At 48.8% G+C, this 25,627-nt stretch overlaps 1 protein-coding gene across 2 annotated transcripts in view; it reads right to left on the bottom strand.

Moving 5' to 3' along the window:
- The window catches only part of DPYSL2 (dihydropyrimidinase like 2), a 60,896-nt gene that overhangs the window by 15,167 nt on the left and 20,102 nt on the right, over positions 1-25,627 (bottom strand). For both annotated transcript variants that reach the window (XM_068156810.1, XM_068156809.1), the window contains exons 4-8: positions 10,535-10,699; positions 9,376-9,437; positions 7,609-7,689; positions 4,962-5,030; positions 1,058-1,178 (exon numbers count right to left, since the gene is read on the bottom strand). In XM_068156810.1, the coding sequence (XP_068012911.1) occupies positions 1,058-1,178; positions 4,962-5,030; positions 7,609-7,689; positions 9,376-9,437; positions 10,535-10,699 (498 nt within the window). The remainder of the gene's footprint in view (positions 1-1,057; positions 1,179-4,961; positions 5,031-7,608; positions 7,690-9,375; positions 9,438-10,534; positions 10,700-25,627) is intronic.

Genomic DNA, 25,627 nt, shown 5'->3' with positions numbered 1-25,627 from the left:
TTGGATTGAGTTGCTCAATGACATCAAGTTATTGTCTCAGGTAATGCAACATGCTGTCACTGCCAACATCTCTTCATGTCAGCATGATCTCCACTAACAGAGCTAGGAGAGGTAGGTTTATCCCAAACAGCTCGAGCTGTTCCCATGCCATGAAGAGAAAGAGATAACTTGGAAATCAGTTCTCCTCACCAACTCTGAATTAATTTAACAGGAACCATGGGCCCAAAGTACTTCTGAGCCAGTAACAGACACCAATCTGTTTGCTGCTGTAGGAAATTAGCTCTGCTCACATCAAACACCCAGATGGAAAGTGATGTCATCTGTACATCCATTCAGGCTTACTTATACTGCACAAAATTAAATCCAACCCTTCTAAGAAAGAAAGGGGAATATCATCCCTCCTCCTTAGTCACCCACCCAGAGCTGCTTCAAATAGAAATTAAGGGTTTAGTCACAGAATAAAGCAGGGAGACAGGCACTCACTGTGCTTTTTAACCCTTTCTCCCTTGGGGTAAGACAGCAGGGTCAGGAGAAGCTCCTGCATCCATCAAAGCAGCACAGCTCCCTCACAGAGGAAGCTCAGTTACAGAGAACACAAGACAGCAGGATCCACAGCAAGTCTGAGTCTTTCTTCTTGCAACATCCTCAGGGTTATCAGAAGTGATCCTCACTTCTCACCCACATCCTCACCCAGACTACTGGATCCCAATTTTTGGGATGCCAGGCTGTGAGTTACAGCACAGCACAAGCAAGGAGCACAGTGGATAGCTGGGACCAGGAATCTCTGGCTAGGCCAATTAAATCCAACAATGCTTTTGAGTTGAAAGCTCCATCAGGACTCTTGGAAGCATTTCTGACCTCAGGGAGCAGCTGAGCAGAAAGTACCAAGGAAAGTCTCTGGAAGATGAGACAGAAACAGTTGCAGGAGACCTTTTGAAAAAGAGCCTGACAATAACACTGGGAAAGGAGATCTTTCCTGCAGCGATGAAGCTTCTGTTGGCACCAAGCTGAACTGCATGAGCTAACAGGGCACTTCCATCCAAGGGCAATAACTTACCCTTTTTCCTGGCTTGAGCAATGACATCAGCAGCACTTTTGCTCATCACCTTGGTGATATAAAGGGGGCAGTTGGTTTGGTTTGCAATGGTTATTGCCCGGTTCACAGCCTCTGCCTCCACCTGAGACACAAATTCAGCGGCAAGTTAGTAACATCCCACATGTTGGCACATAACATCCCACATGCCAGCATATCCCATTTACTCCAGAGGGTCACAGCCTATGCTTTCATGGGACACAAAGTGTACAGGGCTGAGACTAGAGACCTTTCCAGTTCAAAGACAGAAAAATGTAGTGCAACCATGATAATTAAAATGACATCAAGCTCTCATTACTCCCTTTTCTTCCAGACTGCTTCTAAGTTTCTCTGCAAGCAGATTAAGTCCTAAAGTAAGACTCCAGGCACTCAAGGTCAGAATGATTCAACCTAGACAAAGGTAAGCAACTGAGTGTCTACTCAACAAAACTCTTCGTTCTCCAGCCCACATGGAAGAGAGATGCTATAGCCACACACTCTGGTAAGCCACGTTTGCAAACAAGCTTCCTAAATTGCACCCTCCACTATAATACCTGGCTTGGGATCTGAGAAGAGTCTGAACCACCCCATAAATTAACTACTATTTCTTGCATGCACAGAGGGAAGAACCTCAACAAGATTGATGGTCACTTTATAACTCCAGCCTCAGAAGGAACGTCACCACTGTGCAGAGTTTCAGGGATCACACATCCTAATCAAAGCAATCCAGGAGACAGATTAAGCAGCAGGGTAACGCTCACAGTGCCTGCTACCATGGAGAACTGAGCCTGCAACACCACAGACATTGTTCAAGTGAACAACAGAGGAAGCTGATCCCCAAATGCGAGAGGCCACCAGCACATCCCATGGACTCCACGTGAATCCATGAATCCCATGGACTGACACACACTCAGCACCTTTGAGAATGTGCTCTACAATAACTCATCACAGGGAAAGGGCTGCAAATCACCACCAGCCCCCGACTGGAACACACTGGCTCCCAGCATTGTGCTTGGTCCCTGAGAAGGAGCTGAGATTAGGAGCTTTGGAAACTGTATTCCTCAGGCTGATGTCCTAAGTGGCCAAAACAGCTCTGCTCACACTGGCAAAGCCACCACTTGTGCCACTGCTCAAGAAAAACACCACAACAAACAACACCAGCAAACCAGCCTCCCAGACCCAGGAGGTTGGTCTCTAGTTCCCAAAGGGTTAGAGCCCATGCCTGTCACCACACCAGGGCTTGTGGCTAACCCTCCCCAAGCAGGGTGATGTACAGGAAGGGACATTTTCTGGCCCAGCTGTCCCAGGAAGATGGAAAAGGCAACATTGAGGAGTGTTTATTCCAGGATATTTGCCTCAAGTATGCCACAGCCAGCAGCACTTGCAGACAAGAGGGAGGCTGAAAGGAAGAGCCAAGAAAAGCATTCCTGTCCCTCCTTCGAGACAAGCAGGGAACTCAAATGGGCCAATGCTTCCAGGCAATGGCACTGGAAACTACCCATTCAAAGCAGACCTGCACACTGCTCTGTCACTGCAGCTCTTGGAGTCACCTTTCCAAGCTGTACCTTAGTTTCCCCACTTGTAAAGCAGGGATAAAACAGCACAAATCTTCATACTTTTGACCAAAAGGCACTTGAGCAAGTGCTAAGCAGGAGGAGAGTACTTTCTGTGCGGAAGAGAGCAAGGCTGCTGAATTCATGTCTTGTGCCCAGATGCTATAGTGACAAGCACACAACAATAATCAAACAGCTAGTCCAGAGGGGAATGTTTGCAATCACCACAATGCATTAGAAGCCCTAGCACAGCAGTTCTCTTGGAAAAGAAAACAGACAGACATTTCCTGGAGCACTTGGGACTGCCTGTGCTTTCAGCATTTTTGTGGCTAAAATAAAAACAAAACCAAGACAGATTGCTCTGAAAAGTCATCACAGAAGGATCTGAGCTATGAAGGGGGGGAGTTTTCTAGAGAAGTGATGGGTGATGCTGACCTGGGATGGCAGTGTCTTAATTAAAACTCCTTTTGGTGACTGGAAAAATGTGGTGAGCACCATCACCTTGGCTCAACCCAGGGTACTAAGGTGAGCGAGCTAAACCCATGAGTCAGCAGTGAAACTTAAGCCTTAATCCATGCCTTCTGCTCAGCCTGGGAACCCAGATACCCACACTCCAAGTAAGACCTCCCTGCCAGAGCAGGGTCACCCAGAGTAGGTTGTACAGGATGGCTTCCAGGTGGATTTGGAATGGCTCCAGAGACTCCATCACCTCTCTGGGCAGCCTGCTCCAGAGCTCTACCACAGGCCAAGTAAAGAAATTCCTCCTCATGTTTAGAGTGAACTTTGTATGTTCAAGTTCATGCCCATTACCTTGTCTAAACATTTTAGACTTGTTCAACAACTCCTGCTAGTCTGCTGTAGATGGAGGTCTGAATTAAGCAGCTTTTCAATTAAGATGACACCCACCATCAAGTCCTTGGGACAAGCTCTACACTTCCTAAGGGGCGATGTGAAAAGCCAGAAAGATGCCAAGAAATATTCTCCTGAAGACAACAGGACTTAGGGATCTGTTACCATCCTCAGAACCCAGCCTCTGTCATCAGCCAGCTTTAAGGAAGTTTTGTTTTTAAAAACACAGAGTTACTGGAGCAGAGGTGGGGAGAGAGCCAGATGACAGCATTTCCTGTTCTGTTTGCTATGACTTCCAAGGAGGAGAATGTTGAACCAAACACTTCCACAGTGGGCAGACAGTGCAGCTGGGGGCAGCTGCTGAGAGGCTGCCCAGTGACACTGGGAGGAGTGTTCCAGTGGAAGATGCCCATGTATCCTCAGAGAGCCTTCCCTGCTCTGCAGAGAAAGAACTTATTTCTGCACAGATGGAACAAAGCAACCAAGCCAGGGAGCTACACAGTTCACGCTTTAAAGCTTCTGCTCCTATAAGGCTGAGCTTTGGAGCAGCTGGACAAGACTTGGTTAGCTTGATGGCCAGATCCTTTAAGGTAAGGAGCAGCCTTCCTTTGATGTCAACAGAAGTTCAGGGGTATTCCACAGATGAGCCCCGTGTGTCATGTCAGCATCTCTTCCTGCTCTCCAGATGCAAGCCAAAAAACGTGTTAAAAAACCCTGCAGGGGTGGGTGAGTGGCAATCTCAGTGCAGCTTTCAGGAAACTAAACCCACAGATTCTGTGAGGGTTCACATACTGCCCAAGCTGAGCATTATCTTTCTTCCCCTTCTGTATGAGGTGACTGAATGATTTATATCCCTACTGAAACATCTCTGGATGTCACTTGTCTCAAGGAAGGGGAGGGAATAGAGAGAGAGCATATGGGGCACGTGTAGATGATCTCACACATCCAGCTTCCAGCTGCTGCATCTGGCAGTCAGTAAAGCCCAGCTATCTTGGGGGAACAAAAAGAACTTCTTGCACCTGAGATGGACTTCACAGAGTCAGAATGCCATGGTGAGATACCCAGTCTGGTGATGCTGGAAGACTGGAAAGGAAGAATGTGATGGGAACCAAGACATCTCACCTCACTTTAGATACCTGATGTGTGAGCCCCTATAGACTGTGTTTGAGAATCAAGAGAAAGAGACAAGCTTTTCCAGAGGGTTAATGAAATCTTAGGCTGGATGAGTTACTCCCTGGAGATGTCCTCTTCTCCAGTACAGAACCTGAGGGGCCTCCTCAACTCCTCCTAAATTAGTCCATAGCAATTACTCTCAAGAAAGGACGAGCTATCAGTTAATCCCTAGAAGTGACCGAAGTTCTTCCCTTACCCCACGCTGCAACAATGTTTATAGCCAGGATGAAATTGTGTTTCTGGCTACATTTATCCCAGAATGTTGTCGACAGCAATATTATGAATTGAGGGAGTAAAGGCAGTGGGGTACTCACTTCTTCAGGTCTGCTCAACACATGCCCTTCAGGGCCTGTGATCCCCAGTTCCAGGATCCTTTGCTGCTCCTAAGGGAGAGAGAAGAAAGATCAAGAAAAATATTTAAAACAACACCCATTTTTTTCTTGCAGCAAAAGCTGTTTGAAGGAGGTGTAAGTAAGCATCTATGCTAGCTAAGGATCATAGAGAGCTCTACAAAAGGGCCTTACAACCAGTGTCCTGCCCAACTTCCTCTACTGAGAGGAACCTGAGCTCACAAAACTGTTGCTCATTTGTTCACAAGAGGTCAATGTAATCTTTTATTTTGATTGGCTTCACGCTAGGTTCATAGCCCTTCAGCTTTCACTGTTAATTTGTGACTATAACATTCTCACACAAAAAAGATCATCCTGAAGCTGCAGGTGACTGGGTTCAAAGACTCAGGCAGGCTCCTCCCAAGACAGGTGGTGCAGAAGTCCTCTGCAACACCAGCTTTGCATGCTTGCAGCAGAATGCATGCAGTGAGCTGGAGAGCAGATTGAAACTAAACATATTACTAACATTTCTTTAGAATAAACCAAACCTTTATTAGAATAAACCAAACCAGGTTGGAAGAGACCTTCAAGATCATCGTGTCCAACCCATCAACCAATCCAACCCACCCAAACAGCTAACCCATGGCACCAAGCACCCCAGCAAGTCTCCTCCTGAACACCTTCAATGACAGCGACTCCACCACCTCCCCAGGCAGCCCATTCCAATGGGCAATCACTCTCTCTGTATAGAACTTCTTCCTAACATCCAACCTGAACCTCCCCTGGCGCAGCCTGAGACTGTGTCCTCTTGTTCTGGTGCTGGCTGCCTGGGAGAAGAGACCATCATCCGCCTGTCTACAACCTCCCTTCAGGTAGTTGTAGAGAGCAATAAGGTCACCCCTGAGTCTCCTCTTCTCCAGGCTAAGCAGCCCCAGGTCCCTCAGCCTCTCCTCACAGGGCTGTGTTCCAAGCCCCTCACCAACTTTGTTGCCCTTCTCTGGACTCATTCCAGCAAGTCAACCTCCTTCCTAAACTGAGGAGCCCAGAACTGGACACAGGACTCGAGGTGTGGCCTAACCAGTGCAGTGCACAGGGGCAGAATGACCTCCCTGCTCCTGCTGGCCACACTGTTCCTGATGCAGGCCAGGATGCCATTGGCCCTCCTGGCTGCCTGGGCACACTGCAGGCTCATGTTCAGCCTACCATCAGCCAGCACCCCCAGGTCCCTCTCTGCCTGGCTGCTCTCAGCCACTCTGACCCCAGCCTGTAGCACTGCCTGGGGTTGTTGTGGCCAATGTGCAGAACCTGGCACTTGGATGTGTTCAATCTCCTGCCCTTGGCCTCTGCCCATCTGTCCAGCCTGTCGAGGTTCCTCTGCAGAGCCTCTCTACCCTCCAGCAGATCAACTCCTGCCCCCAGCTTGGTGTTGTCTGCAAACTTACTGATGATGGACTCAATGCCCTCATCCAGATCATCAATAAAGATGTTAAAGAGCACAGGACCCAGCACTGATCCCTGGGGCACACCACTGGTGCCTGGCTGCCAGCTGGCTGTGGCACCATTCACCACCACTCTCTGGGCTCAGCCTCCAGCCAGTTCCTAACCCATTGCAGTGTGCTCCCGTCCAGGCCATGGGCTGACAGCTTGGCCAGCAGTTTGCTATGGGGGACGGTGTCAAAGGCCTTGCTGAGGTCCAGGTAGACCACATCCACAGCCTGCCCCACATCCACCAGGCAGTCACCTGATCGTAGAAGGAGATCAGGTTGGTCAGGCAGGACCTGCCCTTCCTAAATCCATGCTGGCTGGGCCTGATCCCTTGGCCATCCTCTAAGTGCTGTGTTAATGCACTCAGGATGACCTGTTCCATGATCTTGCCTGGCACTGAGGTCAGGCTGACAGGCCTAATTCCCTGGCTCATCCAACCGGCCCTTCTTCTTTGTTGCTATTTAAAAGATGAACAGATCCAAAACATCAGCATCACATGTACTGTTTCCCCTTCCACTTCACAGAATCATGGAATGGTAGGGGTTGGAAGAGACCTTTGGAGACCATTCAGTCCAACCCCATCTGTCAGAGCAGGTTTACCTAGAGCAGGCTGCACAGGATGGTGTCCAGGCAAGTTTGGAGTAACTCCAGAGACGGAGACTTCACACTGGGCAGCCTGTTCCAGCAGTCTATCACTCTCAAAGTAAACAGTGTGGTAGAGGGTCCTCATGTTTGGATGGAACTTCCTATGTTCAGGTTTGTGCCCTTTACCTCTTGTCCTGTCACTGGGTGCCACTGAAAAAAAAGACTGGGCACCCACCCTTGAAGGATTTATAAGCACTTCCCCTGGTCTTAGCATACATGGAACATTATATTGTGCTCAGTGACAGCCACACTCAGACATAGCTTCCACATAAGGAAGAGATGGCTGATATCCACCACAAACTGAAACCTGCCACGGACACCTGCCTTAGCAGTGGCAACAAAGGGGTAAGATTTGATACACCGCTCTGCTTGCATTCTTGACACAGCTCTGCCATGCTCTTAATGGTTCTTGGCGATTTTCTGCTTGCAAAGAAGGAATAAGGAGTTTAAATCCCTCCCAGGGATTTTGAAGTTAACAGTCCACAGAATAAACACTACATACCTCAGCAATGATGTCACCATTCTCGGCATGCACTTGAGCTGTCGCACCAATATCCCGGATTACACTCAGGACTTCGTATATCTGCAAGACAGAAAACACTCCTTTCAACATGCACTGAGTATACTCTCCTGTAACAAAGGCAGAAACACTCCAGACTCCTTCAGCAAACAGAATTCTGCAGAATGGAAGAGAGACAACCACAGAATCCCACAGTGGTGGGGGTTGGAAGGGACCTCTGGAGATCATCCAGAGGTCATCCTGCTAAAGCAGGTTCTCCTAGATCAGGTTGTCCAGGAGTGTGTCCAGGTGGGTTTTGAAAGTCTCCAAAGAATGAGACTCCACAGCCTCTCTGGACAGACTGCTCCAGGGCTCCAGCATCCTCACAGCAAAGAAGTTTCTCCTCACATAGAGGTGGAACTTCGTGCATCCCAGGTTGTGTCTGTTGCCCCTCAACCAGCCCCATCTTCTTTACATCCACCCCTCAGATATTTAGCAGGACAGAATCATAGGATTACTTTGGTTGGAAAAGACCTCTAAGATCATCTTGTCCATCCATCAACACCATCATAGCCACTAAACCATGTCCCCAGGAGCCATGTCCACAAGTTTCTTGAATGCCTCCAGAGACGGTGATTCCATCACCTCCCTGGGCAGCCTCTTCCAATCCCTGACCACTCTTTCAGGAAAGAAATTTTCCCTAATATCTTAATATTTGTAACCATTAACAGGCTGCTCTTCTCCAGACTTAGCATCCCCAGGTCTCTCAGCCTTTCCTCATCAGACTGATGTTCCAGTCCCTTCATCATCCTTGTGGCTTCTGTTGGATATACTCTCTAGTATTTGTCCCTCGTGAACTGGGTTAAATGTGGTTTGCTGGATAAACATGATCCCTTTTCCCACCTGTAATTGAATTCCCCAGCCTGCACAGTTGGATGCCACTGATATGGTAAAGAAGCACTGTTCAGCAGCCAGGTGTTTACCACACTGGTGGAAGAAACACAGGGCTAGATCTGGAGTGATTTTAAAGAGCTGACAGAGTTGTACCTGCTTCATGCCTTTATTTATTGGTGATTGGCACGAAAAACAAAACAACTCAGAATCATAGAATGGTTTTGGTTGCAAAAGACCTTTAAGCTCATCCAGTCCAGCCATTCTCTAACTTTACCAAGAGTGGCACTAAACCATGTCCCTCAGTGCCACATCTCTGCTCTTTGGAACACCTCTGGGAAGGGGGCTTCTACCACCTCCCTGTGGAGCCTGTTCCAGTGTTTCCTTAGTTTTGATTTTCATGGAGAACCTGCGCCCACCCCTCTTGCTGCCTGGGACAGAAGCAGTGTGATTTCCCACTCCAGCAAACCAGTTTGAGAGGGCTCAGGTTGAGTAACCCACAACCGATGTTGTCACTGTCAATGGTCACCCATTAAGATGCTGACCAGAGTCATCAGAGATAATTGTCTCAGACCACTGCCTCCCACACCATTCCAAACACTTCACAGGCATTCCTCTTCTGCCTCCATGTTAGAAATACAAACTGCCCAAGTATCCAAACCCATCCACCAGAAACACAAATGAGATGACAAACCCTTTGTACAGTCCCACTGATTCTAAGGCTAAAGCCAAAACCCCACAACTGGAGCAGGACCAGTTGCAGCTTGACAAACATCCAGAGCAGGGATCTCCTTCTCCTGCCCTATGCCTACACATAGAGCAGCAATTTATACACTGTCCCTGCAGTGACAGAAGGATGTGACCATGAAGCTTTCCTACCTGAGAGTCAGTTAGCTGGAAGCGATCTTTGAAAGCCATGTAAACCAAGAAGGAGTTCACACCTGGCAGACAGAGAGCAGAGAAATTATCTCTGGGGCACAAACTGCAGGCACAGATAGAGCTACAAAATACCATTTCTCCTAGAGAGCACATCCCCCTCAATCAGCCCCCCACACAAGCAGTAGTAGACAGTGGAGGAATAAATGACTTTAATCTGCTGTGAAATGTGTCCACACACAGACACAGGAGTTCTCAGAAGATCCCAGCACCCTGCCAGGATATCCTCAGCCATGTGGCATCTATTAACCCAGCTGAGGAGCCTGCACTCCAGCCTTGGAGACAGCTACACCCCATGGCCTCAGCTTTGCACTGAAATAAGAAAAACTCCATGGATCCAACATTGCAGGAGGCTGAGGAAAAAGAAAGGCAAAGATCACACACAAGAAAAGGCAGAGACTGGGTTCGTCTGCCAGATCCCCCGCGGCCTCCTGCCAGAGTAATGGGAGATCAGTATCTGCAAGCACATCCTCCTCCCATGTGCACACACTGACCGAGACACAGGGAGTGCTCCTAAGCTGGCTTTCCTTTTCCTGCCTCTTGAGCCAGTAAAAGCTTGTGTGACAAAGCACTCCTTGGGATGTGAAAGGGTGTTTTGTAAAGGACACACAGAATGGAAAATTGCTCTCGCCTAACGATGAGAGGTCAAGGAAATTAAAGAGGGGAAAAACCTATGAGGTCATTTTATTCAGCTCTTCTCCACTTTCAGCAACCTTCCTGCTGGATTGTTCCTCTGGGCTGGATTTTTCCCTTTTTAGTTTACAATGGTCTAGGAGCTGAAGATATCACCTACTTGCAGTAATGAGAATTAGAAGGACTCCACTTTGAACAAAGGTGCTTCTCTGCATGGCAGCAGCAAGATTCAGCTCTGCAAAACCAATGCTCACCCACTGCAGGGGCACCAGCATGTACTATCTCCCTGAGGCCCCTATGACAGTGACTGACAAAACCTTCAGAAGAAGCTAGAATGGGTCAAACAGCCAGAAGGGCCCAAACCAGCCTTATGAGGATACAAGAGTCAAATATATCACAGGAACCAGTCTTAAATAACAGGGAAGACAGATGTAAAAAATAAGGAGGGAAAAGGCTTCCCTGCACTTACCATGATCTTTCACCAGAGCTTCCATCTCCTCCTGGACACCTTTATGCCACTCAGTGATATCCACATGCAGAGAGTAGTCACAGCAGGATTTGCTGTCTGCCCATTCTCGCCACTGGTCAAAGGCAGTCAGCAAACTGGTCCCTGGCTCAGGAACCACGTGATCAACTGGGAAAGACAACCAAAGCACTGGTAAGTGGATGAACAATAGCTTGCCTGGATGTCCAAGACACTAAGCATGTTGCAGAGGCTGCCACAAAAACAAGACATTCCTGCCCCCTTAAATATCTGAGTTCGAAAGACCTGGTTTTGAAAGCCCCACATAGGAGGAAGCTGGTTATGGAGCAGAAGCTGAAGGAAATGGTTGAATTCCTACAGCTTGTGTACTACAATGAGTTATGAACAGAGCAAACAGAAGTCCAAACACAAACCACTGCAGAGAGCTCTACAAACACTGCTCCCGGGTCCGGTGACAAACGAACAATGACGCAGGCAGGGTCTTCGGAGAACACCAGGCAGCAGCGTCCAGCGCTCAGCAACTCGTGTGCAAGAAGTGCCTGTCTCTGTGCCCCTGAGTGGGCCAGAACAGGTGTCCAAAGAGTGCAGAGATGTATCACTGAGCATATGCAGTGGCAACCAAGTTTAGTTTTGGGCCACTCATTACAAGAAAGACATTCTGATGCTGGATGAGTTCCAGAGAAGGCTAAGGGATACTCCACCAGCCTACAGATCCAACCTCAAAGGGTAACAAGAGGTTTGGATATGAAGTTTTAGTTCCTCCCCACAATAACAGTCACATTTTTATCTGAATGTAGGGGATCTCTGTGATGTTCACCAGACTCCAAGAAATAAAAGAAGCGAGCCAGCATCTCAGAAATTGAACTGCTGCTGAGAGGAGGAAAAGTCTGTGGGACTTGAGGGGTCACAAACTGGGCAGACACTGCTGGGGAGGAGGAGGGAGCCCTGCCTGGATTTTACACCAAATCACATCAAAAAAGTTAAAGAGTTGCTTCAGTAATCAGCAGAGGAATTCAAGCAATTTACTTTTAATTTTACTGCTGGGTATCTGGGATGCCATCAGCTCAGTGGTCAGCTTGAAACCACAACTGATGTAAGATACAAAGTCCTCAATCCCGGCTCACTCTCAGTGAAGCACAAAACTTCGCTTCCCCCCACACAGCCCAGCCTGGGTTTACTGCCTGAAGAGCTGGATTTACACCAGAAGTTCCATGAAAGCAATGCAGCGCTCCTGAACAGCCCATAAGCCTCAACCACCTAAGTCAGCAATGACATCTCCGAGGTTTGGGATTTGCAGAGGCTGTAGAGAGCCAAGATGACACGAAGCAACCGTCCTGCCCTCTCCTCCCTTCCACAAAACGACGATGCGGCAGAGAGCGAAGCAGCAGTTAAAACGTTTGTGCTTTCCCAAAAGGCTTGTGTCTGCCCCTCAGAGCATCATGAAACCCTGCAAAGGGAACAACACGGTGTCTCCTTCTTTGCTGATACACCAGCAGCAGAGCTGCAACTTTGATCAGGAGTCCTGGGGGTTGAGGAGAGGCTGGTGGCTTTTGTCTGCTCAGATGAGGAGGCAGATGGAACATTCTACAAGCAACTGGAGGATGTCTCAAGATCACCAGACCTTGTCCTTGTGGGTGATTTTAACCTGCCAGACATCTGCTGGGAACTTAACTCAGCAGAGAGGAGACAGTCCAGAAGGTTCCTAGAGCATATGGAGGACAGCTTCCTGATGCAGTTAAGTGAGCCTACCAGGGGCCAGGCTCTGCTTGACCTGCTGTTCTCCAATAGAGAAGGGCTGGTGGGAGATGTGACAGCAGGAGACTGTCCAGGATGCAGTGACCATGAGACAGTGGAGTTTTCAATACGCAGGGAGATAGGGAGGAGCAGTAACAGAACCCTGACCTTGGACTTCCAGAGGGCAAACTTCAGCTTGTTCAAGCAGCTTATTCAGGAAGTACCCTGGGCAGCAGCCCTTGAGAACCAAGGGGTCCAGGATGGTTGGAGCTACTTCAAACAGGAGCTCTTGAGGGCACAGGAACTGGGAGTTTCCACGTGCTGAAAGATGAGCTGAAGGGAAGGCTCTGGGCCTGGATGAGCAAACAGCTCTTGAAGGAATTAAGGAGAAAAAAGAGGGTGCATCGCCTTTGGAAAGGGGGGAGGCAACTCCAGATATCTTTAAAGATGTTGTTAGGTCATGTAGGAGAAAAATTAGAGAGGCAAAAGCCCAGTTAGAACTTAAGCTGGCCACTTCTGTGAAAGATAATAAAAAGCATTTTTATAAATAGATTAATGCTGAAAAGAGGGCAAGAAGAACCTCCACTCCTTCTTGGACCTGGAGGGGAACACTGCAACTAAAGATGAGGAAGAGGCTGAGGTTCTAAGTACCTTCTTTGCCTCAATTTTCAACAATAAGGCAGGAGGACTCCAGGATAACTGGCCTCCTGAACTGCTTGATGGGCTCAGGGAGCAGTGTAGTACCCCTGAAATCCACGAGGAAATAGTTTGGGACTTGCTGAGCCACTTGGATCCCCACAAGTCCATGGGGCCGGATGGGATCCATCCTAGGGTGCTGAGAGAGCTGGCAGATGAGCTGCAAAGCAAAGTTCTGGCTCAATGGAGGGGTCCCAGAGGACTGGAAACTGGCCAATGTGGTCCCCATCCACAAGAAGGGTCGGATGGAGGAACCTGGAAACTCCAAGCCTCTCAGCCTGACCTCAGTGCCAGGCAAGATTATGGAACAGATCATCTTGAGTGCAATCACACAGCACTTAGAGGATGGCCAAGGGCTCAGGCCCAGCCAGCATGGATTTAGGAAGGGCAGGTCCTGCCTGACCAACCCAATCTCCTTCTACGATCAGGTGACTGCCTGGTGGATGTGGGGCAGGCTGTGGATGTGGTCTGCCTGGACCTCAGCAAGGCCTTTGACACTGTCCCCCACAGCAAACTCCTGGCCAAGCTGTCAGCCCACGGCCTGGATGGGAGCACACTGCGATGGGTTAGGAACTGGCTGGAGGCTGAGCCCAGAGCGTGGTGGTGAATGGTGCCACAGCCAGCTGGCAGCCAGGCACCAGTGGTGTGCCCCAGGGAGCAGTGCTGGGCCCTGTGCTCTTTAACATCTTTATTGATGATCTGGATGAGGGCATTGAGTCCATCATCAGTAAGTTTGCTGATGACACCAAGCTGGGGGCAGGAGTTGATCTGCTGGAGGGTAGAGAGGCTCTGCAGAGGGACCTCGACAGGCTGGACAGATGGGCAGAGGCCAAGGGCAGGAGATTGAACACATCCAAGTGCCAGGTGCTGCACATTGGCCACAACAACCCCACGCAGTGCTACAGGCTGGGGTCAGAGTGGCTGAGAGCAGCCAGGCAGAGAGGGACCTAGGGGTGCTGGTTGATGGTAGGATGAACATGAGCCTGCAGTGTGCCCAGGCAGCCAGGAGGGCCAATGGCATCCTGGCCTGCATCAGGAACAGTGTGGCCAGCAGGAGCAGGGAGGTCATTGTGCCCCTGTACACTGCACTGGTTAGGCCACACCTCGAGTCCTGTGTACAGTTCTGGGCCCCTCAGTTTAGGAAGGAGGTTGACTTGCTGGAACGAGTCCAGAGAAGGGCAACAAAGTTGGTGAGGGGCTTGGAACACAGCCCTGTGAGGAGAGGCTGAGGGACCTGGGGTTGCTTAGCCTGGAGAAGAGGAGACTCAGGGGTGACCTTATCACTCTCTACAACTACCTGAAGGGAGGTTGTAGACAGGCTGATGATGGTCTCTTCTCCCAGGCAACCAGCACCAGAACAAGAGGACACAGTCTCAGGCTGCACCAGGGGAGTTTCAGGATGGAGGTTAGGAAGAAATTCTACACAGAGAGAGTGATTGCCCATTGGGATAGGCTGCCCAGGGAGGTGGTGGAGTCGCCATCATTGAAGGTGTTCAGGAGGAGACTTGACAGGGTTCTTGGTGCCATGCTTTAGTTGATTAGGTGGTGTTGGATGATAGGTTGGACATGATGATCCTGAAGGTCACTTCCAACCTGCTGGTCTATTCTATCCTATCCTGTATTTGGGGTGGAATTATTCTGCTTTCACTGGGCATATGTGAACAGGACACATTATCCTGTCAAAACACATTAAATAAACAATGTTTAGATGCTTTAGAATTCCCTTAATGTCTTTGGTCATCACTGCAGAAGGTTCTGGGACTGCCATAGATTGAGTCATATTTGAGAAACACTTTTAGCTCTTTAAGGCATATGAGATAAAACTGAAAACTTGTTCTTAGGCTGGTAAATCCCCCCTCTAGTCTCCATGTTGTTTCATCTCCTGAACTACCTCTGATACCTAGATTACAAAAAAGTCTTTCTGGAGGATGCTATTTGACTACCAAGGAAACATTAGCTTTATTATATAATGATTCATAGATTGATAGAATGGTTTGTGTTGGAAGGGACCTTCAAGACCATCTAGTTTAAATCCCCCTGCCATGGGCAGGGACACCTCCCACTTCATCAGGTTGCTCAAGGCCTCATCTCAGGCTTAGATGAGTGACCTTTATGCACTTAAATTAGGGATAGTGACCTTTGTCCTTTCAGTCATGGGGCATAAATCTCTCTAGTTAATAATGTGAAATATGTCCTAATAACAGCATCATAGCAATCTGCAGTAGGAACATTAAAGCTGAGAACCATATATGAAAATAACATGAGATTTTGATCCAAATTCTACACATCACAGCCCATTCACCAGACAGAAAACAATGAGTCTTGACTTGCTCTGAAATTATTAAAACAATGCCTGTTCAGTCATTAAAAAACAAAATATGGAGCAGAGATCACAGAATCACAGAATGTTAGAGGTTGGAAGGGACCTCTGGAGATTGCCCAGTCCAACCCCTCCGACTGAGCAGGATCACCCAGGGCAGGTCACACAGGAACACATCCAGGTGGGGCTGGAAAGTCTCTGGACTGCACAACCTCTCTGGGCAGCCTGCTCCAGGGCTCCAGCTCTCTCACAGTGAAGAAGTTTCTCCTCATGTTGAGGTGAAACCTCCTGGGTTCCAGTTTGTACCTTGTTGTTCCTTGGCTTATCCCTGAGCCCAGAGAGTGGTGGTGAATGGTGCCACAGCCAGCTGGCAGCCAGGCACTAGTGGTGTGCCCCAGGGATCAGTGCTGGGTCCCATCCTGTTCAGTATCTTTATTGATGATCTGGATGAGGGGATTGAGTCAGTCATCAGCAAATTTGCAGATTACACCAAATTAGGGGCAGATGTTAGTCAGTTAGAGGGCAGAAGGGCTCTCCAAAGATACCTCAACCAACTAGACAGATGGGCAGAGTCCAATGGGATGGCATTCAACAAGTCCAAGTGCCAGGTGCTGCACTTTGGCCATGGCAACCCCATGCAGAGCTACAGGCTGGGGTCAGAGTGGCTGAAGAGCTGCCAAACAAAGAGACCTGGGGGTATTGATTGACAGATGGGTGAACATGAGCCTGCAGTGTGCTCAGGTGGCCAAGAAAGCCAATGGCATCCTGGCCTGCAGCAGGAACAGTGTGGCCAGCAGGAGCAGGGAGGTCATTCTGCCCTGTACTCAGCACTGGTTAGGCCACACCTTGAGTACAGTGTCCAGTTCTGGGCTCCTCAATTCAAGAAAGATGTTGAGATGCTGGAAGGTGTCCAGAGAAGGGCAGTGAGGCTGGGGAGGGATCTGGAGTACAGCCCTGTGAGCAGAGGCTGAGGGAGCTGGTGTTCCTTAGCCTGGAGAAGAGAAGGCTCAGGGGAGACCTCATTGCTCTCTACAACTACCTGAAAGGTGGTTGTAGCCAGGTGGGGGTTGGTCTCCTCTCCCAGGCACCCAGCACCAGAACAAGAGGACACAGTCTCAAGCTGTGCCAGGGGAGGTTTAGGCTGGAGGTGAGGAAAAAGTTCTTCACTGAGAGTTGTTAGCCATTGGGATGTGCTGCCCAGGGATGTGGTGGAGTCCCCATCCCTGGAGGTGTTCAAGAGGGGATTGGACGTGGCACTTGGTGCCATGGTTTAGTAGTCATGAGGTCCTGGGTGATAGGTTGGACTTGATGACCTCTGAGGTCTTTTCCAACCTTATTGATTCTACGATGGCAGGGTCCTGCCCATCTGAGAAATCCATGCTGGAAGTGAAAGTTATGAAATTTCCCTGATGACTGGCATCAGGTTAAGGATGTGCTTTCCACTATCCTCAGGAAAAGAAACCCAAATATAACCAGACAATAAACTCTCCTGTTCATTAAGAAATTCATCCCGTTCCTGTTCTATGATGTCCTTCTCCCCAGTGGCCAGAAACCTTCTGCTAGCTTCCAGACTCAATGGTTTCTTGACCAGTGTGTAGCCTTTTGTCACTCTGCCAAAGTTAATCTTTAGCTGAAGTAGTATGAACAAGGAGAAAAACAACATTCTCTTTGCATTACCAGCAGAACACAGAGCAAGTCCAGGCCCTCACAAATGGCCAGGTCCTTCACACAAAAGCAGTCTTCCTCAGCCCACTGACTAAACAAAAAAAAGCCCATTTCATCTCTCACACATCACAGCCATCAACCCCTCTCTGCCCCAAGAGCTATATCAACCCCACAATGAGCCATGTCCTATGGGACATGGGAGATTCTGCTCAGAGGCACCAAGGGGTTAACAGAGTGGAGTCTTCCCAGCCCATCAGAGAGCTCCTCAGAATGACTGTGGTGTCTAGAGGGGAGGTTTATCACCAGCCCATTTCATGTGCTGCCCAAGATTGACTAATGGGAGTTTGTGGAGGGAGTGAGAGAGGGTAAGGGAGCTCTATCAGATGTTTGACAAAGACAACCCACAGATGGTTGCAATAAGAAGAGATGGAGGTGGTGCTGTGTTATCTGCACAAAAATCAGCTCTGGTGATCAGGAATATCTCACGTGAAAGCTGTGCTGCTGACATCTCATAGCAGCTCCTTTGAGCTCACCCATAGCCAAATGCCCCCTCACACCCACCAAACCAGAACAGACTGTTGCCATAGCAGCGTGCTGCCAGGTAAATCAAAGGATCACAGGATGTTAGGGGTTGGAAGGGACCTCCAAAAATCATCAAGTCCAACTCCCCTGCCAGAGCAGGACCATAGACTCTAGCACAGGTCACACAGGAATGCATCCAGATGGGTCTTGAAAGTCTCCAGAGAAGGAGACTCCATAACCTCTCTGGGCAGCCAGCTCCAGTGCTCTATGACCCTCACAGTGAACAAGCTCCTCCTCATGCTGAGATGGAACCTCCTGTGCTGTAGCTTGTATCCCTTACCCCTTGTCCTATCACAGGGTGCAACCGAGCAGAGCCAGTCCACTCCCTCTTCACTCCCAGCCCTCAGATATTTATAAACATTTATTAAATCCCCTCTAATTCTTCTCCAGACTAAACAGCCCCAGGGCTCTCAGCCTCTCCTCATGGGGCAGTACTCTAGACCCTTCATCATCCTGGCAGCTCTCCCTTGGACTCACTCCCTGTCCTTCTTGAACTGGGGAGCCCAAAACTGGATGCAATATTCCAGGTGTGCCCTAGCCAGGGTAGAGCAGAAGGGGAGGAGAACCTCCCTCAATCGCCTCTTAATGTTCCTCAGGATCCCATTGGCCCTCTTGGCCACCAGGGCACACTGCTGACCCAAGGATAACTTGTTGTCCACCAGGACTCCCAGGTCCTTCTCCACAGGGCTGCTCTTTCGCACATCCCCTCCTAACCTGTACTGGTGCAGTTTATTATTCCTTCCTACATGAAGGACTCTGCACTTATCCTTGTTGAACCCCTCTGCCCAGCTAATTACTGATCAAATACTCTGTTATATTCATGTGGAAGAAGTCATCAAGAGGAAGGCCTTAATGTGCAAGGCAAGCCAACAGCCTTCAAAAGCCTGTGATTATGAGGAGTAATGGCTTCAAACTGGTTGAAGCTGGATTGAGATCAGACATTAGGAAGAAATTTTTCCCCATGAGGGTGGTGAGGTACAGGATGCCCAGAGAATTATGTGGAGGCTCCAAGCCTGGCAATATTCAAAGCTAGGCTGGATGGTGCCTTGAGCAACCCAATCTAGCAGGAAGAGTCCCTGATCATGGCAGGGAGTTGGAACTAGACAATCTTGAAGGTCCCTTCCAACCCAACCCATTGTATGATTTAATGAGTCCAAAGAGAGTCAGGGAAGCAACATGATAGAGCATCCCATGGGATAATCACAGGGACATCCCTGGACAGAAGTCCAAGTGCTGGAGGGCAGCTCTGCCTGACAATGACACCCTGCAGCAGGAAGGAATCTGTCTTGCCACAGATGAGACAGCAAAAGCAGAAGATGGGGCACATAAGACATGAGGAAGTTACATGTAAACCCTAAGTGCTAGTCCAGAGGTAAGTCAGACACAGATGCAAATGTCTCCTCAGTTTCACCATCCCTTGATACAATGAAGGAGCCAACTACATTGCAAGGTCCTGGCCTATGTCTCCACGTGCTAGGGTTGGGGTTTTGGGAGCTCAAGTAAGCAAAAAGCAGCCTAGAGCCTTTAAAGAATAAGAGTCCAGGTTGATTCTTCAACTGCTGTTCAAAGAACTGAGCATTGCAACTAGTTCTGCCTACTGTTATGGGCAGAAGTTGCCCACAAGACAGTTCAGAGGAAGTTCTCCCTCCAGTCCCCAGGCACATCTCAAGAGCTCAGAGTTAAACAAAAACCTTTTTCTTTAAGGTCCCTGTGCCTCACAGCACTACAAATCAGCTGATGAAAGCTCCATCCACCATATTCCCACAGACCTAGGTTTCACAAGATGACCCTTGGGTATGATCTGCCACAGGATCAAGGACACAAGGTCTCCTGACCCACCAGAACATGTAGCAAATCCAGCTGTGGAGACTATTCTAGAGGCTGCCCATGTGAAAAAGAAGAGTGTTGTCCTGACCTCACTGAACCACTTCTCTCCAGGGAACCCAACAGCTCACTGTCCCATCTTTTATTCCATCCATCAGGAATGTTCAATGCCTGCAGTCACTGGACTGGCCTCATGTCTGCAGGACATTCTCAAGATAAACTGTTGCAACACAGACTGTTGTCACTCCTTTATCTTCTAGAGCACTACAGCCTTCATCTCTTCGTGCTTCCAAGCCTACGTTTCCTTCCTGTTGTTCACTATTGCGGTGCAAATGATGTCACAACTGCCACACTCCAAAAAGGAAGTGGCCAGATCAATTTCAGCACGAAGCTTGCTCCAAAAATAGAAGCAAAATGAAGGGGGAAAACAAAACAAAAAGATAACTAAAGTACCACTTCATCAGCACTGAAACCTTCAAAGGAGGAACTGCATAGCTTGTGGTCCTTGTAGTGGCTCCCTGAATCAGAAAGAATTTCAGCAATTTCAGTCCTAATCTTAATGTTCCTCTTTATTTAGCACAGGCTCTCAGCAAGCTCTGTGGCCATACCACGGTTAGGATTACAGTGGTTTCTCAGCTATGAAGATTTATCCATAAGCCCTGCAAGATGGAGAATCCAAAATGCAACGGCCTGTGGCAAGCACAAAGTAACAAAGCACATCAGCTCTGACAACATTTGAGCGCTCGGTTCAGTTCTGGAGCCCTCACTCCAAGCGGGAGCATTCTGACCCCGCAGCAAGCTCAAGGGAAATTACTGCTTCGGTGGGAGAGCTGAATTAGCCTTGCCTTGAAAACAAAACTTGATTGTTTGGATCAGTGTCCCCATGGGTGGGGATCAATGGGTTCTAGAGCTTCCTGCTATTGTGCTATGTTCCTTCTTCCTTTTCGCGTTCTGCCTCCCTGGAGCAGGTCTTGGCTTGCTAACAGCCCCTTCCTGGACCTTCTATTAATAGCCAGTGGCTCCAGCTTTCCCCTGCAAAGGTAATTAAATGAGCTGAAAGACACAAGTCATCTAAAGCAGGCATTACATTTTTCTTGGTGACAGCTCATGAGCACCACTACCAGGAAAAAGGGAAAAAGCTCTTTTGATATGGAGAATATAAATGTCAGGCTCAGATGTTACTAAAATTGTGTACATCATAAAACCATGTATGCAGGGCTCCAGTTGCTACTATAAACTGCAGTTGTACACATTGTTTCCTTCTCCTCCTAGCATCAAACAGGACTGCAGCTCAAGAGAAGTTTATAAGGTGAAAATCCTCAACATTTAAGCTGAGCCGCTAGCGAGCAAATTTCCCCTACCCAAACCTTGAACGAGCAGCTCCATGGCTACAAACACATCTGCCTTTGTAATGCTACTCAATCTTCACAGCAAGGGCATGTGATGAAAGCTGGTGACTTTATGGAGTAGTACTTTCTGTCACAAGCCATTTTATTGAGAGGTAGCAATTAAATTCAGCCCTGGTAATTGCACAGTTCCCTACTTAGAGGAGTCGGAAGTGCTGCTAGCCTGTGGCTGCAGTGCTGCTCTCCGGGCACTGGTGCAAACTGGGAGTAATGCTATGAAATGCTATGCTGGTTGATGGTAGGCTGAACATGAGCCTGCAGTGTGCCCAGGCAGCCAAGAGGGCCAATGGCATCCTGGCCTGCATCAGGAACAGTGTGGCCAGCAGGAGCAGGGAGGTCATTCTGCCCCTGTACACTGCACTGCTTAGGCCGCACCTTGAGTACTGTGTCCAGTTCTGGGCCCCTCAGTTTAGGAAGGAGGTTGACTTGCTGGAATGAGTCCAGAGAAGGGCAACAAAGTTGGTGAGGGGTTTGGAACACAGCCCTGTGAGGAGAGGCTGAGGGAGCTGGGGTTGCTCAGCCTGGAGAAGAGGAGACTCAGGGGTGACCTTATCACTCTCTACAACTACCTGAAGGGAGGTTGTAGACAGGCAGATGATGGTCTCTTCTCCCAGGCACCCAGTACCAGAACAAGAGGACACAGTCTCAGGCTGCGCCAGGGGAGGTTCAGGTTGGATGTTAGGAAGAAGTTCTATACAGAAAGAGTGATTGCCCATTGGAATGGGCTGCCCAGGGAGGTGGTGGAGTCGCTGTCATTGAAGGTGTTCAGGAGGAGACTTGCTGGGGTGCTTGGTGCCATGGGTTAGCTGTTTGGGTGGGTTGGATTGGTTGATGGGTTGGACACGATGATCTTGAAGGTCTCTTCCAACCTGGTTTGGTTTATTCTAATAAAGGTTATTCTAATAAAGGAAAGTGAGTGGAGAAAAATCAGTGTGTGTGAACTGAAAGCCATAGAATCACTTTGATTGGAAAAAGACTTTTAAGATCATAGAGTACACCCAACTGCCAACCCAGCACCACAACAGCTATTGAACCATGCCTCAAAGCTCTCCTCACATCAGGCCCTTAACTGACCCAAGAACCTTCCCAGAAGATTATTCCCATCCTGGTAAAACACCCCAACCCCTTCTGCTACTGGACAACAGAAGAAACTTCTTCACTGAAAGGGTTCTTGAAGACCAGAACAGGCTCCCCAGGGAGGTGGCTCAATCCCCATCCCTGAAGTGCTTCAAAGCCCCAGAGATGTGGTGCTGAGGGACATGATTTAGCCCCAGCCTTGGCAGAGTCAGAGAGTGGTTGGACTGGGTGAGCTTCAAGGGCTCATCCATCCAGAGCAATTCTATCATTCAAGGGTAGAGAACTTATCTTCCTTATCTCCCCCCAAAAAGGCCCAAATACTCAAGGGAAAATATGGCTTCTCCAATCTGCACTGCAGATGTCTTACCCAGGCCACAGGTGGACTAAGTGTCTTTAACTGGTGCTCATGTCTATTATACATCAAGATCTCCTGGGTGTAGGAATGGCCCTTGCCAGGAATAGGCAGGCTTCCATTGTAGTTTTATTTCTTTCTACTGCTTTGGTTTTGTTGGTTTGGGTTTGTTTTGTAATTTCATCCTCCTCTGTGGCTCCTGTGAAAATACCAAGTCAGATGCTCAGCTGTCAAAAGTCACAGCAGAGGCCTTGGCTGTGATAGGAGCTGCACTGACAAAGACCACTTGCCTATGTGTTGTTTTCTGCCAGTTCAGATCCAGTTTATTAGACTTCTTGCTGAGAATCAGAAGCTGGACCAGCAGAATTGGACACATCCCTGCTACATTGATTACATTCTCACGCTGCAATGCTCTGTTAGTCCCTCGCTGATGTCACACAGACATTTCACTTGTCTTTTTAGCTGATTAGATCCAAAAGATGATGAACACTTCATGGCAGCTGGATACAAATGTAAAGAACAGGGGTCTGTATGTCCAACAAGCAGTTACTGGCCCTCTCCAACAGCTGCAATGACTCCATGCTCAGATCAAAGCACAAAAGTCTCCATTTCTTTGTGGCACAAATATATTGAACATCCAAGCTATGCTTGTATCTCGGGAGGTCACCATGGGAGAGGAGGCAGGTAGCCAGGTTCTGAGGAGACATTTAGGTGTTTCCAAGTAACCTTTCTTTTAGGCATACTCAACACTGAAAAAGCACCAGGAAAGGTACAGAGGACTACAGAGACTTCCATAGAAATTAGCCTGTAAACCCTGAGGGAATGAGACTGAGGCAACCTGCTTGTAAGTGTGGATTTCAAATCAAGGCAAACACAACGAGGGGAAAAAGCTGGATCAGGAACAAGGGGACAAAAAGAGGAAGTGCTGTAAGCCAGCTCTGTCCCACTCAGGTACACCCTGCCCATCAGGCTTTTTCCACTAGCTGGGAAGCTGGGGCAATTCTGGATTTGCACCGTTGTTGCCAAGACCAGATTTTGGCTCCTCAGCTTCATTTTATTGCCCACAGTTGTCTCAAAGGGGTGTTGGAGATGAAGAAAAGCATAACTACAGAATGGGAATTTTTACAATGGACATTTGTGATGACTCAGAAACCTTTATGACATTTTCAGGACCAAAAAGTTTGTGTTTCCACCTACAAAATAAACTAAACGCAGAGAGTCCTGATTGTACAGAACCACTTCGGGTTTTTAAACAGCCTGTGAGAGAAACAGAGTAAAAAAACATCTGCTTGCTGAACCTGTCCTTTCCCACTGTGTAGTTCCCATATAAATATCTCCACTTGCTGAACAAAATCCAGACACTTCCCCTTCTCGTGGCTGTGGTGAAGCGACATCTCACTTTCCATCCATCACCATCATTCCAATTCAACCTCCATCAAGATACTGAGTCTCTCTGTTGTTCTCAGTTAAACAATTGGCTTTCATACAATCCCAGTATGGTGGGGGTTGGAAGGGATCTCCAGAGATCACCCAGTCCAACCCCCCTGCTCTAGCAGGGTCACCCAGAGCAGGGTGCCCAGGATCACAATGTCCAGGTCGGTTTGGAATCTCTCCAGAGAAGGAGACTCCACAACCTCTCTGGGCAGCCTGCTCCAAGGCTCCAGCCGTCTCAAAGAAGATTTTCCTTAAGTTCAACTGAAACCTGGATTCCAGTTTTGCCTATTGTCCCTCATTCTGTCCCTGGGCATCACTAACAAGAGTCTGGCCCCATCCTTTGGCCCCCTTTAGTTCTTCCTGAGCACTGATCAGATCCCCTCTGGGGCTGCTCTTCTCCAGGCTCAACAGCACCAGGGCTCTCAGCCTTTGTTCCTCACGGAGTTGCTGCAGGCCCCTATACCTTTGTGGCCCTCAACTGGAGTCTCTCCAGCAGTTCACTGTGCCTCTTGAACTTGGGAACCCAGAACTGGATCCAGTATTCCAGATGCAACCTCATCAAGGGAGAGTAGAAGGGGGAGGAGAACCACCCTCAGCCTGCTGGACACACCCCAGGAGACCATTGGCCTTGGCCATGAAAGCACATTGCTAACGTTGACCTTGTCTTCCAGCACTCTCAGGTCCTTCTCCATGGAGCTGCTTCCCAGCAGGTCCCTCCTCACCTGTACTCATGCAGAGAGTTATTCCTCCACAGGTGCAGGGCCCTACACTTGCTCTGGTTGAAATTCACAATGTTCCCCTCTGCCCAGCTCTCCACTTTGGCCAGGTCTCACTGAAAGGCAGCTCAGCCCTTACCCCATCTCTTACTATGCTACGCTTTGGGAACTTCCCTTCAAAGAAGCTGTGCTAAGAGTACGGATTGCTCTCCAGGAGCTCCTTCACCAGCTCACGCTGCCTGTGGGCTGTGCCAGGGAATTCCATTCAGATGTGAAACACCACAGAATACCCCAGAATCCAAAAATACACACATGTAACTGCTTTCAGGAGCAAAGCAATCTGGTGAAAATGTGCCTTAGGAGCAGGCAGGAAAGGGACCCTCCAAAGGCACAGCTCCTTTTGATGGGTTTCAGAATTTCACTGAGAGATTTCCCCATTAACAGTTGCAGCTTGCAGTCCAACAGTTCCTTCCATTGCTTAAAACAGGCTTTCAGGATTCAAAGCCAAAAGCACTTCATGCACATAGGGCTCACCTCATCTCTTCCTGCCTCCTTTTATTCCTACCCTGACAGTAACCAGAGCTGTGAATCATGAGCTGCAAGGACTGGGTGCCCAGACAGCTCCCAGCGGGAAGGGAGGAGAACAATCTCATTGCTAAGTGGCATCCAACACATCAGGCTCTCAGGCAGCTCTGCATAAAAATAATAATGGTGTGCTTATGATGGCCTAGATAACCCTAACTAACCTAACTAATTCTAGATGAATCTATCTAATGGGCCCTCTGCACAAGAAGAACACAGACCTGATGGAGAGGAGGGCCATAGAAATGATTCGAGGGCTGGAGCATCCCTCCTGTGGGGACAGGCTGGGACTGATGGGGCTGTTCAGCCTGGAGAAGAGAAGGGCTCAAGGGAGATCCTAGAGCAGCCTTCCACTACCTGAAGGAGGCTACAGGAGAGCTGGGAAGGGACTTTTTACAAAGCTTATAGTGATAGGACAAGGGGCAATAGTTAGAAACCAGTGAAGCTTAGATTTAGATTGTACACTAGGAAGAAGCTCTTTACCAGGAGGTTGGTGGAATACTAGAGCAGGTTGCTCAGAGTGGTGGTGAAGGCCCTGTCCCTGGAAGTACTCAAGTTTAAGCTTGATAGGGCTGTAGTTGATGTCCCTGATTACTGCAGACTAGATGGCCTTTAGAGGTCCCTTCCAGCCTGATGCAGTCTGTGATTCTGTAATTAAAGCTTACAAACCCTCAGCAACAAAGCCACCTG

The sequence above is a fragment of the Melanerpes formicivorus genome, unplaced genomic scaffold, assembly GCF_026170545.1.
Source record: "Melanerpes formicivorus ecotype bairdi unplaced genomic scaffold, bMelFor1.0.p_v2 SCAF_34, whole genome shotgun sequence".
NCBI lineage: Eukaryota > Metazoa > Chordata > Aves > Piciformes > Picidae > Melanerpes > Melanerpes formicivorus.
Note: the sequence above shows the minus strand (reverse complement) of the source record. Positions and strands in the feature narration are given on the sequence as shown.